The sequence below is a fragment of the Boleophthalmus pectinirostris genome, unplaced genomic scaffold, assembly GCF_026225935.1.
Source record: "Boleophthalmus pectinirostris isolate CB_2022bp ecotype Guang Dong unplaced genomic scaffold, ASM2622593v1 HiC_scaffold_20, whole genome shotgun sequence".
NCBI classification, from domain to species: domain Eukaryota; kingdom Metazoa; phylum Chordata; class Actinopteri; order Gobiiformes; family Gobiidae; genus Boleophthalmus; species Boleophthalmus pectinirostris.
The window spans coordinates 10,986,795-11,006,781 of NW_026571153.1; the positions used below are offsets into that span (position 1 = coordinate 10,986,795).

Genomic DNA, 19,987 nt, shown 5'->3' on the forward strand with positions numbered 1-19,987 from the left:
ATTCCATACAAAAATCATTTTATTTTAACAATTTATTTCTGATTTCTTCTCTATTTCCAGTGAATAAGGACCAAAATAATAATTATATTCAAGTTGCTGTGTTGTTATTATGCAAAAAAGTACATAGGCACTTTGATATTCACCTACATAAAAGGTGTAGCGATGTATTAAATATTAAAACTGACCTTATTTTACATAATGTACAGAGGAATGAGTATGCTTAAATGCATACAGTAAGCACAATATAACCAAAATAAAATCACTTCTTACAGTGCAATTATTAAAAAAGTTAGTACAGTGTTTTCATCAAAAAGTCGACAAGTACAAAGTTAAAGTGCTTAGTATTGTTATTTGACTAACATTCATGATCATTTCTAGTGCAATGTTAGAAAATGTTACTGAGAACATAATACAATAATAGAGTATCATGTTGTTTTGAAATCCCTTGTTAAAAAAATAAAACAAAAAAACATTGTACATTGGTAGGTAGTTCAAAAAGTGTCCAAACATAGAAAGTTGTCAGTCATGCCCATAAAATACTTGAAATGCCCAGTTTTAATCAAAAGTTGTGTGACATTTTCTTCATAAACTCATGAAATTTAGCTTAGTTTCTGTTGTTGGAGCTGCCATGTGTTTAAATACCTATAAGTGGTTTCCCTTTTTCTCCATCTGACTAATATTTCTTAACACATTTTGACAATCTCCCATATAAAACCCTTACCTGTCAGTCCTCTCAGTTACACACAGACAAACAAAATGTACATTTCTCGGAGTTTATTGCTTCGTTCACTGATTCTGCAGAAATCTGTGATATTTCTTGTCTCTTGTGATCCTTTTTCCCCCCTTATTTTTTCCTCACAAGCAGCCATATTTCTTTCAATCATGCCCATGATTCACCAACAGGCTCTATTCACGTTACGTCACGAACCAGAAGACGTTTGGAAACATGCAATCACAACTTCAGGTGAAGTTACCCACACTGGGCTCACCAACCGACTGTAATAAAACCCACTGGAGTAAATGTGATCAGCGGTAAAATAAAGACTGTATACGTATGTGCTGTTTGGAAGCGCCCTCATCTTTTCTAATCGCGTGTACCCAGTGTGCTCGGAGTTGTCTGTCAATGGGGAAATTATGAAAACTGAGGTATGGTTGTAATTGTTGATTAGGTGAACACAGTCATGTGGAGATGAAGAAAACTGGGACATTTTCTAATTTTTCCTATATTTTGTCAGACTTACTACCGCAAACTAGCCTGATTCATCTGCTGGATTCACTTCGTGGAAACTGTCTGACCTCGCAGCGTTAGAATTTGTTTGCTCGATGGTAGGAGGGTACTTTTTTAACCAATCCCTGCTATTTGGTATTGATGTATATAATGCACCACTAACGCAGCTAAATGGTATATTAAGCTTTTCCCAAATCCAGTAGGTTGAAGGGCAATAACATCTTTCCCCTTGATAAAATTCACCAAACATTCTCTTTGTTCCGGCTTTAAATCCTAGATCTCGGGAATCTCTTTGCCAACACAGAATGTATGGCTCTTCGTAGATTGGCTGGTGCCCAAAATTGCACTTCCGGGGTTTTTGCGAAACAATTAGTGTATTTTGATTCCTGACCTAGTCGCTGCAGAGAAATGAAATTGAGCAGCCAGTCTGGCTAACGGCAAACAAAGCCCACCGGAAGTTGTAATCGCATGTTTCCAAACGTCTTCCTGGTTTGTGACATGTCCAAACTCACATCTTCGTAACGTATTGAAGAAGTGTGTATTCTGAGTCCCAGGCAAATAAAATACTTAAAATACATTTTTCTTTTTTTGTTTGGGTGTTTTTGGTGATGCCTCTTGTCTAATTGAAAGTGCTCTGTGTAACTTTTCAGCCAACACTATTCCATGGTATAGCATTAAACTTATCTCTTCCACATTTATTCAGTTACAGGTGTTTTTATTGCTCAAAATACCTTGAAAAATCCCACGCGTTCCTGTGAGTGGGGTCATCTATCCATATCTTCCTTATCCAGATGAGTTTAATGCTATATTTTGGAACATTTAAGGCTAGGCATTATCATCTCCATGGAGAAAACAAAGTCATTGGTGTATCCTCCATAAGAAAAGTTACATAGCTCTTCTTGAATATGTTTTGAATCGTTTGTACACCACTTTTAATGAATTTGAGTCTTGATAGCTGGCCCATAGGCAATAATTAAACAGGCCTTTAACAAACTTTTACAATTTCTATAAAATCAGTTCTAAACAAACCTGGATGATGAATAGTTTAAACATGGGTTGAATTTTGATGTCCACCTATCTCACTATCCCCTATCCTCATCTTTATCTACATTCACCTTAATGTTTTAGCCACAGATAAAATGAAAATTAGTCAAACTTTTAGCCTTGTATTACATTGTGTTAAAATGTAAACAGTGTGTCTGTGTCCAGTCCTGCTGTGTCACCTATAAAGTTTGTTCATTGTGGCCTCTTATATTATTTACATTGACGTTTACAGTAAGATTTGCAAAATGGCATTCGTGTCTCTTACGCAAAGTGGTTTTGGTCCAGTTTAGAAACTTTTCAAAATAATTTCAGCAGCTGTCCCTACCATTTTCAGTTTTGTTGCGAGCTTTTCTGCTATCCTTCTTCAAACATTACTGATTCGAACGCTGAGCGGGCTACTGTCTCGAATGCGTCCTCTCTCCTTCCCTTTCTCTTCCCCGCGGTATTTTTCCTCCAAGCGCATTTTCTCCGGATCTGCTCCTCCATCTTTGCTGCCTCGGGTCTGGGATTTGGGACTTGGCGGGAGAGCTTGTTTGAAAAAAGGAGGAGGGCTTTTGGTTTTGGCCACTTTGTCGAAGAAGGCGAAATCAGCCACGTATTTTCCAGTGGGGGAGAGGGAGACCACAGGAGGGAACTCGTAGCCCCACAGGATCTCGTCTGGGAGGTAGGACGTGCGGACCTGGCAGGTGGCAGAGGTGGGCTCGATGGTGGCACTCAAAATCACCAGCAGCTCAAAGTCAGCGAGCTCAGGGTCAGTCCAACCTCCACCTGGAAGAAGACGAGGAGAAATGCAGACAACAGTATTTTAATGGGACTAAAGGCTTGGCAAACTGAAGTTTGATTCCTGCTCTGACTAGTACATAGTGTTAATGTGTCCTTGGGCAAGACACTTCTACCACTATGAAAGAAATAAAAAGAAGCTGAAAACTACAAGGCCTATAATTTAATTTAAAATGTATGTTGTTTTTAAAAAAAACAAAACTGCTTTGTTACTGTAAGTTAATATATAGGGATGTAATGATATCCAAATATCAAGGTTCGATATTATCACGATATGCATCTCACGGTACGATATTTAATGCAATATTTGAAGAGGCTAATATAATTGTAGATAGAACACTTTTTTGCTTTTAAAATACCTTGACAAGATTTTGGTGTGATTTCCATCACAATCCCAAGAATTCAAGTAAAAAACATATCTCTTCATGTTGTCTGCACTGAAATGAATCATGGGATATGTAGTTTCCTATGTTTATAAACTGCTGCTACTGTAAAACCAGGCATTTAATCAAAGGAACTTGTGATTTAATATTATTGTGAGACTTTTGACGATACAGTATCACAGTATTTCAGTTATTGCTACTTCCCTGTTATTATGTCATATGTTGTAGAAGCGTAAGTTTTAAATGGACAATAGTTGCTCCTCTGCCATGTTACAGTCTTGTCAGTCAAATTTTTGTATGTTTCTTGAGAAAATTTATGGAAAAGCATGTGGCTCCAGGTAAAGGTATTTTTTGCCAATAAAATTGCCTGAGGCTGAAAAAAGGGGGAAAAAAGTGTACAAAAGTATAAAATTATATTATGGAATATTTTCATATGATAGGGAGGTAATAACCTTGTTTATTCTGGTTATATTTGTGAATTTACAAACTCATGGAAACTGTAATGATTGGGCCTAGGCTCCAGTGGTTCAGATCAATCACAGGGCAGCATTGGGGTTTGGGCGGAGTCAAAGGAAAGCACCCAAACAAACCCAAACAAATATAGCAATGCAGATGGACATTCTTCAGTCTATTTTAGTGAAAATACTCACTAATTTGTTTTTGAAAAAACATGCAGAGGAAAGTCCTTTGTGCAGTTGTGGCTGGAAACGAAATTTAATTCTGTCAACTGGATAAAATCAGCTTGAGGAATTGAAAGACATCCCAATCACTTTCGGCAAGAGCCATCCCAGATTTATAATGTCAGGTCAGATCATTACACAGATCAATCTGACCTTAGCCACTTTAGGTGATGAAACTCATACAGTGCACCTTTAAGATACATTGATATGGTAATTCTGAATAAGCCTGAAGTTCACAAACATTTGGACAAGTACAAAACCCATGTTCCAAAACAACCCTCACCATCTTCAGGCTCAAACTACCAATGAAACCTCAGGCTGAAGAAGAGCAGAGTCTGAGCACATGTCCTTGACCTGTGGGACATGTGGACTGTCCCTCAGCTCATGTCATAGACAGAGGACACACCGGAGACATGTCCACTCAAACAAACCCACACCTGGATCAACAGTCCATCATTCAGACCCTCATCTGTCCAAACAGCCCCAGTCCAACACAGAGCTGCTACCTCCGCCAAGGCAAAACACGCTTTCGCAACCGGCACTGCACTTCCATACTACGGCCACGCTATGGGCTGTAAACGGACTCACTATTCCTGTATGGTACACTGTAGCAGATGTTGTTCATGTAATCTTACTTACTAGACTTTCCGGGGCAGATAAACCAATTTTGCTGCCTTACAACATTATTTTTAAGCAATTAGTCATTTTTAAGTAATGAAAACATTTAGTCAAAGCTTTCTAAAGTGTGTATAAAAAGGATTAACATATCTGAATATGAACGCAATATGAATTTTAATGGGTACTGAACAAACCATCAGGATCACTTTTATTTATGTATTTATTTATTTATTTTTTACTAACAAATGATTCAGTTTGATTTAATTTTACAGTTATATTAGTTATTAGTTAGATCTAATGATGATTAGTGTGGTTAGAACTCTCACCCCTCAGCACGTATAATGGCAAATAAAGAACTTACTTACTTAGAACTTACTTAAAAAACAATTGTATGAAGTCAACATTGTACTTTCTGTTCTTCTGCCCTCATCTCTCAGCTTAAGAAAACAAGTGTAAACAGCATGAAGCCAGGTGAGGCACATCATCTTTTTCATAATCAACCACTAAACCATAGCTGGCTTAAAGTCTTTTTTTTTGTTGAAGGTACTTTCAGCATCATCTCCTGTCTCTGTTCACTGATTTCAGACTATACACCCATATAGTCTTACCACAGTGTTCTAACTTAAGTAGTTGATGTTTCGTAGAAATGCACTAAGCAGAAGATCCACAGTGACACATGTCGATGCATACGAGTGGTTCAATGCAAAGAAGCTGCTGAGAAAGTTAAAGAGGAAGTACAGTTATAAAGGAGATGCTACTAGTTGTGCTGTGCTCAAGTGTGAAGAGTCAGTTTGTAGTCAGACATATTGGATCCACATGAAGTATCTATTCAATGGGTGTTGAATGTCTCCATTTTGTGAATTTTGTCAAGGAACCAAGACCACACAAGCAAGGTCTAATGATGTAATATGCTAAACAATACACTGTTGTAAGATCATTTGTAATTATTTTTTCTTATCCCACTACATGTAGAGTTACTTATATTACATGAATTATGTATCTATGACATGTAGATGTAGTGAAAACTGTGTATACTGGTCTGTAACTTAAAACTTAAACTTAAAACCAGGACAAATAGCCTGATTCATCATCCGGTTTCACTTCGTGGAAACCGTCTGACCTCACAGCATTAGGATTCGTTTGCTCAACAGTAGGCGGGTACTTTTTTAATTTAACGAATCGCTGCTATTTGCCAATGCGCCAAATCCTGTAGGAAGAAAGGCAATAACATCTTTCCCCTTGATAAAATTCCCCAAATATTTTCTTTGTTCCGGCTTTACATCCTCAACCTCAGGAATCGTTGCCAACACAGGATGTATGGCTTCGTCTACATCTGGACCGCTTTGTTTACTGTTGTGCTGAACCACAAAAGGGATGCAGACAGGTGCTCGAGTTTGACGTCATGGCTTCACAGCTCTTCACGGTTTGGCCAGTGCGCGGTCTACAACTTCTTGGAAACATCTAGTGTATTCTGATTTCTGACCTATTCGCTAGAGAGAAATGAAATTGAGCAGGTGCACTAGGTGGCGCCAGCCTGACTAGGACAAACCCACTGTGACCGAACACTATGAGCACTAACTTCCACTTAAATGAATTATTTATTTGTATTATTAATTATTAAACGGAATTATTTATTTATTATATCCCCCATATGGGAATTTAGTGATATGTCAAAATTACACAGTATAAACTCAGATAGGGTGTAGGTGAAAGCAGATATTTCTAGGAATTACTCAAACAATCATAAACCAATCCAAAAACATAAGTAACAACATTATATAACAACTTAATAAACCAAACATAAATGATGAAGGAAAACATTATAAGATAACAAAAAGTTCATAGAAGTTGATCTTGTATAAAAATATGTCTCCTTTAACTATACTCTAAATGTAATCATCTGAGGGTATGAATTCTCTATGTTTTCCTGGTCGCTGTGTTCAGTTGTAAGTGGATCTGCCCAGTGTCCTGTCCCAGGACTGTGCTGCATTGTGTTATAATGAGGACTGTCTCTCTGTCTCTTTGTCTCCCTCTCCTCTCTCTCTCTCTCTCTCTTTCTCTCTCTCCCTCTCTGTCTCTCTCTCTCCTCTTTTTTTCCCCTCTCTCTCTCTGTCAATTACATTCCTCCCTCTGCCCCAGTGCCTGCCCTGCTCCACACAGCCAAGGGGCACATGACTGGAAACGCCAACACCTACAGATCATACATACCCAAACTTAACAAGTCAAATGCCCCAAATATGTTTACTTCAGTTTTACTCAGAAATAGCATGTTTTTATTAAAGGGGGCATAGTAGGTCAAATCAACTTTTATCAGCTTCTAACTATGTTTTTTTAACCAAATTTTCTTACTCAAAGTTCTATTTTCAGTGATTGATTCATTTCTGAGTAATCCTGTATAATCCTGCATTTGATTCTTGGGTGCTCAGAAATTTTCTATTTTCACCTACCCCCTATCTCCACCCACTTGATATTTGGTTATCATTCTAAAGCAGTGTTGTCTTGTCACAGAAGCATGTTTTCCTATAATACAATACATTGCAGTTTTCAATAGAAATAATAATAATTTCTTATATCATGTGGCCTTCACCTCCAAATCCAGACCAGTAAAACTATTGAGGAAATGTTCAGCTTTATTATATTTATGTAAATGTTTTGGTGCCATCTAGATTTTATTGTATTAATTAGTATGTATTTTCTATAATAACACTAATCCAGCACGCCTGTAAGAAGAAGAGGGGGATGTACAGTGGAGTTTTTAAGGCTACCCTTCTCACCCAGAGGAGCGTAATCCCATCTCCTTTCTGCCCTCTGCCCCATGTCTTCTTAACGGTATTACAATAACCCTGAAACTCCAGTGTACCTTTAGCGGCCCAGGCTCTCAGCGGGCTCTGGTGGTCGATGATGTGGTAGAAGGTGAGGGGGATGATGAGGAAGGGGCTGTCACTGGAGGTGTCCACGCTGAAGGGCACGTTCCTCTGGTCCAAACGCACAGTCTCGCCCTCTTTGGTCACGGAGGTGCGCAGCAGCTTCCCCGTCACCTGCACACATGGACACAATGCACTACAAGGGTCTGTCAGAATAGCAATAAGCAAGAGTTTTCTACTAGTGAGCATGGTTAGGGTTAGTATTAGGTGAGACTGGAAAATGTTCAAATGTAGAAACAACTTCTACTACTTTATCCTCCTAGGACCCAAACTCTTGCAAGGATTTATTGATTTCTCTTTGTTATTTGGGCTGACTGGGACCTGATGAGTGCAAAAACAAGAATTATATTTTTATAATATTTTTATATTTATATGCCCACATATGATATACTGTATAAAACATTAATTTTATGTTGGCTGGAACACAATAAAGTCACAGTTGAATAATGATTTGCAAAAACTATTTATTAAGTGCCTGAACAACCCAAAATGTGTGAATGCCAGGTCCTAGGAGGCTACATACTTTTACCACCACTCCTACTACTATCATTACCTTCTCTTCTAGGCTCAACCACTTATACAATCTTAAAAATACCAGATTTGATTCATTATTTCAGGTTTTGTTGTTCTAATTACAATAACTTCAATAAAATAACTAATTATAAATCAAATGTTTCAAAGTTTCTCTTATTTTTATGTAATTTCCCCAAATGTTGCTTTTACTTTTAACATGAGTAATTATTACTACATTGTGGTCACACTTGAGTAATTATTTGAAGTTAAAGTACATTTTCTTGAGTGTTTATTTTCAGCTACTTCACTTTCCATTACGTTATCAGTACTATTAATACTATTACAACTGCGACTTCTATTAGTGCAGAATGCTATTTGGTATTTTTAAAGGAGCACTATGTAATTTTACTAGTGGATGGTAAAATGACATAGTTATAGTTGTCAGATCTGTTGGAAGTAAGAATACATAGTGGATTAAATGCTAGATGGATAAATTGTTTTCCAATACAAACATCATTCCAGGTAAAGCAATAATATCTCCATGGCAACACATACTGTAAGTAACTGATCCAACACCAAAAATGTTACACTGTGCACCTTTAACTTGAACTTTTTTTTCAGTTTTATATCCTCCTAATTTGACATATTTTACCTGGCACCCGAGCAGCAGACTTTTGCGCATGTTGGCCACTCTGATCATAAGACAGGGCTGTCCTTCATAACTGGATACGACCGCGTGTTGACTGAACTTCACTGTCTCTCCTCGCTTCTTTGGACGAGCAACCTGAGGAGAAAAAAAAAAACAAGAAAAATGCCTTGTCATACTTAGCTGACCCCTCATTCCTAGAAGTCCAGACTATAAAACATAACTGCACCAATCATTTACAAAAGTTCATGACTTTTTGAATAACAGCTCCTAATATGTGATTTATTGCATGTGGTGACTAAACATAAACAGAGTCTGATTGAGCGCGAGGAAAGTATTAGAGATTAGATTTCTTAGATAATATTAAAGGGAATGGTCAGGAAATGAGTAATGAATTATAAAGATAGCAATAGCTGTAAAAACTATGGCAGGTCAGTCAATGGCCTTCTAAGAACAATTAAAGCCAATGTGCATTTGACACTAGATGATAAGAGGAAATCAAAACATAAAAATAACATTAAAAGCTCATAATAAAGCTCTTAAATAAGGCTGAAATTGCATCTAAAGATTACCATAAAGAAAGTCTTCAGACTCTAACAATGTAATGCTCACATTTACTACTTTACTACCAAGAAATATTACATAATGAATTATCTTCATCTGATTTATAGCTCATTGCATCACAGGAACCATTTGTAAGATTTTGATTTTAAATTCCATAAATACGACCTAACTGAGTCCCCAGATTATATAAAGTAGTTCATATCTGGTAATAAATATTTTTTTTAATTTATTCCTTATTACAAAAACACATTTGTAATTTAGTTTTCAAGATGATTATCCAATTGGAAAACAGAATCAGCCTCACGTGAGTCTCTCATTTGGGCTACCAAATCGTAAAGTACTTTCTCTGCAGCCAATCAAGAGTCAGTGCTAGTGTAGCCTCTGCAGAGCAGTGAGTGAATTCTGGAGGTTCTGAGCTTTCACACAAGGCATGGCCTGTCCATATACTGAGAATGACAAAAACTGTGATCTATCTACACTTTAAACCCTGATTCACTCATGATTATAGTTTTTTTGAAAACTGTACTGCAGGCTACATTTCAGATCTTTTTATTTTGATTAAAATAATCATCAGGTTGTATTTTACAATTCACAAACCTCTATAGAAGTCTGGGTTTTCCAGTTTTGTTCCATACCTTAGCGAGGAAAGTGCCAGTGACAAAGATCTCCATGATGGTGGTCAGCACAAGCTGGAAGATGAGCAGGACGATGGCAGCAGGACACTCCTCTGTGATGCACCTGAAGCCGTAGCCGATGGTGGTCTGAGACTCCAGAGAAAACAGAAAGGCTCCGGTCAGTGTCTTCACCTCCATCACACACGGGGTGTGGTTAGACGGGGGGTCGAACTCTGTGAAGTGAAGGTAGAACCACAAACAAAACAATTATCAGTAATGCTTTTATCACAATTTACTTTTGATTGTCCTTGAGAAATGGTTTTGTTCCACAATATGGCATTAAACATGTCTCTCATTGGACAAAGTTAGAAAGTGTACGAAAGCGTATGCAAGCATTTTATTGTCCTATAATCAGGAAGTGTATGCTTGCATGCTAGTTGTTGCTAGTTGTTAACTTTATTGGCACAACAACACTCTCTGAAAGTTGTGAAAAGCACTTATAAACTTATCACAGTGAAAATTTGAATGTTCAGAATGCATAAGATAAATGAGGAATAACTTTGGACCACTGCAAACCATTTAAAACTGTTCAGTAAAAATCAAGCAAAGAAATGTTAGTGGGAGATTGCGCCCTCTATCTTTCTATATCATTAAACTTGCTCTATCCTATTGTTTTTATAAAGTGTATTTTCTTACCCAGTAGGTCTCCATGGACCAAAGCGATGAGATACCAGAGGATCCCAAACACAAACCATGTCCCGGCGAAGGTGGCTGCAAACAGGAAGAACTTGTATCTCCACTGCATGTCCAAAAAGGTGGTCCAGAGGTCTCGGAGGTAGAGCGCCCCCCGGCCGCTCACATGCTCCAGACACACATTACTGCGGCCATCTTTGGACAGGACCCTGCGCCTCCTCCTCAGAGCGTTCAGCCCGGCCGCTCCATTGGTCCCGTTGGTCCCGGTGTTGGCCCCCGGGGGCCCCAGCAGAGGTTTGGTGATGTCTGTTTGGGTTTGGGAGTGGCACACCTTTTGGGGGGAGGAGCCTTCGGAGGATGGGGGTGTGGCTGAGGTCATGGCTGAAGCAGCGATTGGCTGGAGGAGAAAAAGAGACAAACAAAATATTCATGTTTCAACTTCCTTTTTATAAGCAACATTTTGAAGACTTTTCAACACTCTGAAACTGTGAGTAGGATCAAAAATATATTTTTTATGGAGTATAAGTTCACTCTTTCACACATACCACATCAAAATTTGGACTAACCAAATTGACTATAACCAACGTAAAATAACATTGCTAACCAATGAAACAGCCAGAGAATAATTTTTGTTTTATTTAATATTTATTGTATTTTAAATACATTACAACAGTAAGGCCTGAGTGCATGAACACATGTGATAAATGAAATGAAAAACTGAATCAAAAATATTTTTTGTCTAGCAGGTGTATATTTGGAGATGTTGTCTACAATAAAAACATTCCAGTTGTTCCCACAAACGAGCATGTTAACATTTGTTCATAACGCGCCTGTATTACCCAGTATTCTGATTTATGTTAAAATGTTGTTTCCTCATCAAAATATACTCTGAGTTGTTTTGTTTTTGTTCCATTCACACATGTTTAACACACAGACCCTGCATAGGCTCCAAGATTTGTTCCACCTTTTGATCTCATGCAGCAATAAAGAAAGTGATCCACTTTGTTATTAAACTCCATAAACCTGCACTAGAATCATTTGGATGATTTCAGACCTGGAATCATCAATCTCCAAGGTAAAAAGTAGCTTTTAATTTGAAAACTACTGCTTCAAGGTGAAACAGAGCTTTTTGAGCTTTGGAGATGTAGACAGACTAACAGTAAAGGATTACTCAGACATGTGTGCATGAAACAAAACACAGCTGCATATATGTTTTTGATGAAGTAGCAATACTATGGATAACATAGAATCTTTAATGTAAAAAAAAAAAACAACTGTTGTTTGAGAGAGGAGACAAACTGGACCATTTGTGAAAAGAAGATTCACAGTGACTATCAGCCCATATTTGACACTCTCTTTCTTCTGCCTGTCCTGGACGCTCCACTGAACCTTTTCTCTTCAAGCAGCAGCTGTCTCCGTCAAAATAAAAGCCTCATTCAGCATCAGGGCACAGCTGCTCTTTCACATTAAAAGCCTGATAGTTCTGGTTTGTTCATGCGCCAAAATCTGGAGACAGCCTCAGAATCGAGATGAGGGACACTACTGGCCATTACTTAACACCAAACACAAAAGACAAGTGTGTAATATTATTCCAGAGGGGATTTATAAGAGTTACTGTAATCTCACTGGTACATTTAGAATTTTACAACAGCTTATATCAGTCTGTTACAAATAAATATAGACTGCTAATGAGTCAGTTGAGAATAGAGAACTCCAGAAGCTGATGTTTACTTTAGATCAATAAAAGTGAAAACATGCGTATCACACTCAGACGGCCGATGTCCAAAAGCTTTTTTTTTGTTTGTTTTTTTAAATAACTTCGGCAAAAAAAAGCCTTTGTCAGATATTTTTCTTGCTTTGGACCACAGTATACCAATATGCTGCAGTATAACATTATTTAAAAATAAAAAAAAATTAAATTAAAAAAGCTTTTGAACATCGAGCTTGTGAGTGTGCTATACATTTTTTCACTTTTATTTTACTGTTCCTTGCATTTGCACTTTTACCAGAACTTTGGTGTTCTGCGTTTTCTGTTTCATTTGATTTACCTTAGATCAGTGACACGTACTTTTCAATTGACGTTCATGTTTTACAATGTTTGTATTATATTTAAACCTTCATTTAACAAAGTTCATAAAGGTGTTGTCATTTATTGTTATTAGTTTAACCATAAATATTGTGTAATTAAGGCAAGTTTTGGTAATTGTTTACATTATAGTTGCTTAGTAATCAGTCAAAGTCATGACTTGGACTCGAGTCAGACTTGAGTCACTATTTTTAGGACTTGAGATTTGACTTGATAAAATGGATTAAGACTTGGGACTTGACTTAGGCTTGAAGGTTAATGACTTGGGACTTGACTCGGACTTGAGGCCTGTGACTTAAGAAGATTTGAGAAGCACTTTTAAATCTTTCTTTTCTGACCATAATGACTCACACTAAGATCTTGTCAAGAGATTTAAAAAGGAAAAAATAACTAAATTAAATTCCTCAACTCTTAGTTTATAAATACTCATATGCAAACACACTTAGATTTTTAAAATACAGTTTAGTTTAAAATTCATATTCATTTTGCAAAAATCTAAGCTATATTTGGTACTTTGGTTTAAAGACTTGAAATGACTTGAAGCTCAAAACAGACGACTTGGACTTGGTTTGGACTTATGGGCCAGTGACTCAAGACTCGACTTGGACTTGCCTGTATTTGACTTTGGACTTGACTTGGACTTGAGTTCAAAGACTTCACACTTACTTGAGACTTGCAAAACAAAGAAATAAATATGTCATATCTGCAGTCCATGCCAAAATCTTAAATATGATTACATTATAACAAGTTAGAAATGAATAGTCTAACCCGTCATATGCACTTTAATCATGCATATTTAATTATCAGTGCAACTCTTACCGTACTAAGTGTTATTGTCCACATGTCTGTAATTATAACTTCCCCTGCTCACTCATACACGCTGTTAGTGTCAATGAACACTTGTATTCATATGTCCACAATAGTACAATAGTATAGTCTCTTGTATAGACTTTACAAGAGCTTTGAATGAGCAGTCTGCACTTCTAACCCGAGGGCCATGTACACTAATTGTCACAGCCCTGGTCATTATGTGGACAGACCATAATATCTGTCCCTCCATCTCTCTTTCACTCCTCAATGCACGCTTTGTCCCAAACTGCCTCTGCTTTTCCGGCAACACAAAAAATGAAAAAAAAAAAACATTAATGCAAGATGTGTGGTCATATAAATCATGGGTTTCAGCTTTTGAGGAGTTTTTCAAAAGATATACATTATTTTGGTTTAAAGGGTCCTATATTACGCAAAATTGACTCATTTTATAATGTTGTTACCTCCTCAGAAACATGTCTGGAGTTGTGTTTTGTTTCATTCACATGTGTTTGAGTAACCCTGTATCTCCAAAACTCAAAATGAAGGAAAAATTCAGCCTAAATGTGCAGGATTTGTGTTTTATACATGTGTGAATGAAAGAAAACGCAACTCCAGGTATGTTTTTGAGGAGAAAACAACATTATAACAGAAAACAGAGTAATATTGGCGCTTTAAATTGTCATTTGCTATGGCCCATGAAGTCTTTGTCACTGTCTTTCTATCCACTCTCAACGTCCACAATGAAATCAATATAATAGACATTTGTGTTTGGGATAGTTTGCTGAATACTGGACTGCGGAGGATCGAGGATCGAGGAGAAGGGGGTGGGGTCAAAGGTGGTGGTCATGCATGTGATTGGTCAAATTCATCTCTGCTTGAACTTTGAACTCCACGGACCTCCTGCCTACATGTACAGTAAACATATAGACCCTTTCAGACGCCACAAATGTACAGTTTGTTCTAAAAATGTACTTATTTGTATGTCTGAATATGAGTACTGGAATAGTGTGAACAATAACCTATAAAGTACTACTTACTTTCTAAAGTACTTAGAAACAGTAATTTACATGTCATCTCACTAACACAGCAAAAAGTGGATTGTTAAAATTGACTCTCACAGAATTAATTTTAACATTTTCTCAGGGTTTATATGTCCAATCTGTTCTAGAGTTAATATAACATTTTTGGAAGTGCTAATTAAGTAACACTGGACCAAAGTTCCTGTTTAACCCGAAATCAAGAGTTATATTAACGTTTTGAGAGTCAACAGATAACACTTTGTAAGGGTATCCTGATTTAGCTGAACAACACACAGAAGTGTTTCATTTTTGCACATTATTTTTGTTAATTTAACATTTTGGGGAGTAGTAACTACACACTATAAAGTGCAAATGAAGGTAGACTGTAAAAAAACACATGCATGTAAAGCCTTTATTTTCTGGTCTTCTCTTATGGGAGTTTGAAGTGGTGGGAGATGCCAAATTAACACTTAGGAAAGTTGAATTAACACTAGTGGAAGCTTCAGCCATACCAACTCTGGCAAATAACCCCAACTCAAACCCCCATTTAACTTTCAAATAATTCAAAAGGTAAACATTTTTTGTGTTAAAAACAACTCTGAAATATTTTACCCTGAAATTTTAACTCTCCAATTTTTGCTCTTGCATTAAAGTTGAACAGTGTCTCTTTTTGGTGGAGGTTCTGCCTCTAACTTATCTCCATGAAGGTGTTGTTGTTGCTTTACCTGGAATGTTCCATGCAATATATTTTATTAATGTAGCTTATCTATCATTATTGAGTAACAGGTCAGATCTGTGGAGAGGAGAGCACATTCACAGGAGGACTGCATGTCTTTAAAGTATTTTTTTTTTCTCGCAGTTAAATACTTTTCATGCAGTTTTTATGTCTATATGAAGATTTGGGGTGAGACTGATTGTCAAAATTGCTTGTCACTCTCTCGTTGGAGGCAATATTAATGGTTAATTCAGCGTCCTGTTATACGGTGCCATCGGTTGTTAATTGCTTTGGCAACAGTCCTCACTATCGCTATGGCAACAAACCTAGCTTTTCATCCTCCTGAAACCCATGGACAGCAAGTTGACGGGAAAGGCGTACTTTCCCTCTTTTTGAACTAAAATTCCCCTTCTTTTTATGAATAAACGTCTTGCACAAATGTTTGGAGAGCCGAAGCCAAGTTTAGGTGTATGTCTTCTCCAGTGTCCAGTGTCCCTGAGCTTCCCTGTCCCCTGTGCACAAGAATCCTTTGTGTTCCGCCACATGAAAGGGACAAAAGACAGCATTCAATATTACAAACTGGGCGAGCGAGACTGTGTGAGACAGACAGAGGAAGAGAGGGAGAGAGAGAGAGAGAGAGAAAGAGAAACAGGGAGAGGGAGAAAGAGGGAGAGAGCGAAAGGAGGGGTGTGGAGAGAGATGAGAGGGGAGAGAAAGAGAGAGAAGAGAAGAGAAAGAGAGTGAGAGATGGACAAAATGAGAGAGACAGAGAAGACAGAGGAGGAGAAAAAAAAGAGAGTGAGAAAGCGAGAGAGTTGAATTAGTTTGTGTGACGTAGTGAAAGGCTATAAATGGGGAAATCAACACTGTAAAAACTGAATATCTTGTCTCAAATTCTGAATATTAATTTTGCTTTTGGATTTTTTTTTTTGCTTTATTTTGTTAGAAGATCTTGTTCATTATGCATCGATTTTAGTCACTTTTTTTTTTTTTTTTTTCAAATTCATGGAGATGTTCTTACTTTACCTACAGTGCCTCACTATGGTATCCATGGAAACAAACAATAAAAACACATGTAGTTGAATGCATGTTGGATCATTTTAATACCATACTGTGGAACATTCCAGGCAAAGCAATAGCATCTCCTTTGTGGCGGACACTCCAAGATACAGAGTGCACCAAATTGAGTGAAATTTTCTTTTGCATAATTATTTTTGCTATTAGTCAAAAAAATAACTTGAATAATAAATCTACATATTTAAAACACTAAGTACGAGTTAGTAGTTTGATCAATTTCAACTACACTAGGCTAAATCTTTAACAAAACGAAAATAAAAAAATCCTTACATTTTTCATTCTCACTGTGGTTTGTTTTGTACAATCATAAATTCATAAATGATACACTTCTGTGCCTTCTTTATCATTATTATTAGTTTGTACGACCATAAACGATAGACTTTTGTGCCTTCGTTAACATTATTATTAGTTTGCATGACCATAAACAAAAAAAAAAAAAATCTCATTCTTCATTCTCATCTTCCTTATTTTGATACGATCATAAACGATAAACTTCTGTGCCTTCTTTGTCATTTTTATTAGTTTGTATGATCATAATACAATACAATACAAAAAAAGAAAGAAACTGGGTGAAAATTATGTTTAGTATGCATAGTATGTAATTTATTTTGCTATATGTACAAGTTTTTCATTATATTTATAAAGTTTTGTTCATCAATGTACAGTAACCACATCATTTTAAATTTTTTGAAACTAGTTTTGTTCTTCTTCCCACTCCTTTTTGAGATATGTTTACATGCTTTTCTGTTGTTTACAATGTATATGTAGTATGTATATGATTATTTTTTCTCTCTTAGCACAAACTCGAAATAAAAACGAATCAAATAAAAAGCACAAAACAGCATCAGTACTATAAATTCCAGCCACACACATAGACTATAATGGGATTGTAGTGGAGGATTGAGCGGCCTATGGAGGTCTGCTGACACGTTTAATGCGGTGAAGGTGGAAATGACTGTAAAAAAAAACACAGTGACAAAGAAGCGTCATCAGTATTCCAGGAGGAGAGAGCTCCCCCGGCGCAGTCAAAGACCCCCATAGAGCGGAGCATGAATGGACTGACCACTGTCCACAGCAGCCTCTGGTCCAGCCTCTGCACTGTACAAACATACACCGGGCAAGACGACAGCTGCTCACACAAACGCACAAAAGTCATCGGAAATTTAAAGTCAAACGGCCTCAATGAGCAATTATTTAGCACCTTGGGTTCAGAGTAATTAGGACTGTTGCCATAGTGACTAACAATTTATCAAAAAAATACACCCTTGAATGGTGAAAAGCCCTCAAAATGTTGTTGAAATCCATGCATAGAATCTCATAATATTTTAGCAGTTTATTCATGTTATAAATGATATAATAAAGTATGTTGTTTTCGGTTTCAGTTTTCAGTTTTATTAAAATGAGACCAGTATTGTAACAAAACGCATACTTTCTAATTAGCTGATTCATAATTTACTTTTATCAATTTCTTTTTTATTTTACTTAACGATAAATCATTGTTCTCCATCATTTATCATCCTATTCTTTTTACTGACAAAATTTCAGAACTTTTCCATGACTTTTCATGACCTAAAGTGAAATTTCCATGACTCTAGGGCACCTTGCATGTGTAGAACTGATTATACTTTTAAACTAAATATGAAATGTGAACCCTTTCCACTCACCTTATGGTTTGGTATTATAATTTTTTAATCTTCAAAATACTTTCAGCTCATTTATTGTCGTCTCTTTTAAACAAAAGGCACACGCATTTGGAAATAATCATAATAACCTAATGGTAACTTAACAGAACACTGTAGTTGCGTGAAAGAGATACTAAAATTCCATGACTTTTAGAGATTTTCCATGACTGTGGGAACCCTGTATCATTCCAGCCACCAGCGTAATGCACCTTTAAACTAAGGTGCATTACTCTCCATGGAGAAGTTATTGCTTTGCCTGGAATGCTCCACAGTATTAGTCTGATTCATCAGTCGGTTTCACTTCATGGAAACCGTCTGTCCTCGCAGCGTTAGGATTTATTAGCTCGATGGTAGGCGGGTACTTTTTTTTATTAAACCAATTGCTGCTATTTGGTTGTGACATGTCAATCAAATCCCGTAGGAAGAAGGGCAATAACGTCTTTCCCCTTGATAAAATTCACCAAACATTCTCTTTGTTCCAGCTTTAAATCCTCGATCTCGGGAATCGTTGCCAACACAGAATGTATGTCTTCGTCTACATCCATCTCGACCGCTTTGTTTACTGTTGTGCTGCACCACAAAAGGGATCCAGACAGACGCTTGAGTTTGACGTCATGGTTTCACAGCTCTTTGCTGATTGGCCGGTGCACGGTCTATAACTTCTAGGGTTCTTGCAAACATCTAGTGTATTCTGATTCCTAACGTAGTCGCTGGAGAGAAATGAAATTGAGTGGAGGCACAAGGTGGCGCCAGCCTGGCTACCACAGTATGGCATTAAACTTCAAATTACTTGTCAGATCTGTGGACAGGCGATCCCACTCACACTTCAGTAAGAATACATGCTTTCAGTTATCTCTAATGGATTGGAACTCCAGATAAAACCATAACCAGTAGCGATCCTCCCCACCAGAAAAGTTACATAATTCACCTTTGAAAACAGTCATTTAGTTGATGGCAGATAGAAAACATCTTGAACTGTACACTTAAGTGACCCAAACTACTTTTTCTTCTTCTACTTCCTCATCTGGTTGTCATGGGAAACAGAGGACACTAACTACATTAGGTTTTAGCGATAGCCCACCCCAACGTAAGATTTAGTGAGAGTAGTTTTAATTCAAGTCCACCCTGAACCAGAGCCATAAATCGGAGCAGCTTGACTCTGTTGTGATGCCGAATTTAATGGACAAATGTTTCCGAGCCAAGTCTCGCTGTTGCCAGAGAAACCAAGAAAAACACCTGCTCTCTCTTGCTCTCCTGGTACTTTCATTCACAACTTTGGCCATTCTTAACCTCAAGACTGTTTTCTTATACATGGTTAAACTAAAATTGTACACGATGAAGTAAGAGATAGTGTAATGTTGTTTTCTGTCATTATCATTGAAAATAATTCAGTTTGCACCATTTGTAAAAGAAAATCTCTCTAAATTTTACATCCAGTCTCATGTTTTTCCTTCATTCACAACTTTGACCATTTTAAACTACACTCTGTTTTATTATATACTGTTAAACTATATATAGATAATTGTATAACTATAATTTTCAGTCATTTTAACCGGCTGACACTCTGGCGAACCAAAGTGGAGCTTAAGTTACAAATTATACATTAATTTAAAAAGATATGACACTGTGTGAATGAACTTTTTAGTACTGAAAGTGAAATAAGGTCCAATAACACAAAGTACTACATGAATAAACAATATTAAAGCAGATTTATTTACATTTGACCACTTGAAAGTGTTACCAAAGTCAATTTCATTTTGCAGTGGGTGTTCTGAATCAAGTTTTGCAGTGTCATGTTGAACAAATAAGTTTATAAAAATGATTATTGTTACAGGAATTTATTTGTAAAGGTGCTGTACTTCATTTTTTTCCTGTCTTTTGCAGTTACTTCTCGCTTACCTTATCCATTCT

At 37.0% G+C, this 19,987-nt stretch overlaps 1 protein-coding gene across 3 annotated transcripts in view; it reads right to left on the reverse strand.

Moving 5' to 3' along the window:
- Nucleotides 1–106: 106 nt before the first annotated feature.
- Nucleotides 107–19,987, reverse strand: part of kcnj10a (potassium inwardly rectifying channel subfamily J member 10a) — a 32,391-nt gene continuing 12,510 nt past the window's right edge. For all 3 annotated transcript variants that reach the window (XM_055156720.1, XM_055156721.1, XM_020936500.2), the window contains 5 exons: nucleotides 10,691–11,084; nucleotides 10,016–10,227; nucleotides 8,823–8,954; nucleotides 7,594–7,771; nucleotides 107–3,040 (listed from right to left, as the gene is read on the reverse strand). In XM_055156720.1, coding sequence (XP_055012695.1) covers nucleotides 2,637–3,040; nucleotides 7,594–7,771; nucleotides 8,823–8,954; nucleotides 10,016–10,227; nucleotides 10,691–11,066 — 1,302 coding nt within the window. In that variant the 5' untranslated portion in view covers nucleotides 11,067–11,084 and the 3' untranslated portion in view covers nucleotides 107–2,636. The remainder of the gene's footprint in view (nucleotides 3,041–7,593; nucleotides 7,772–8,822; nucleotides 8,955–10,015; nucleotides 10,228–10,690; nucleotides 11,085–19,987) is intronic.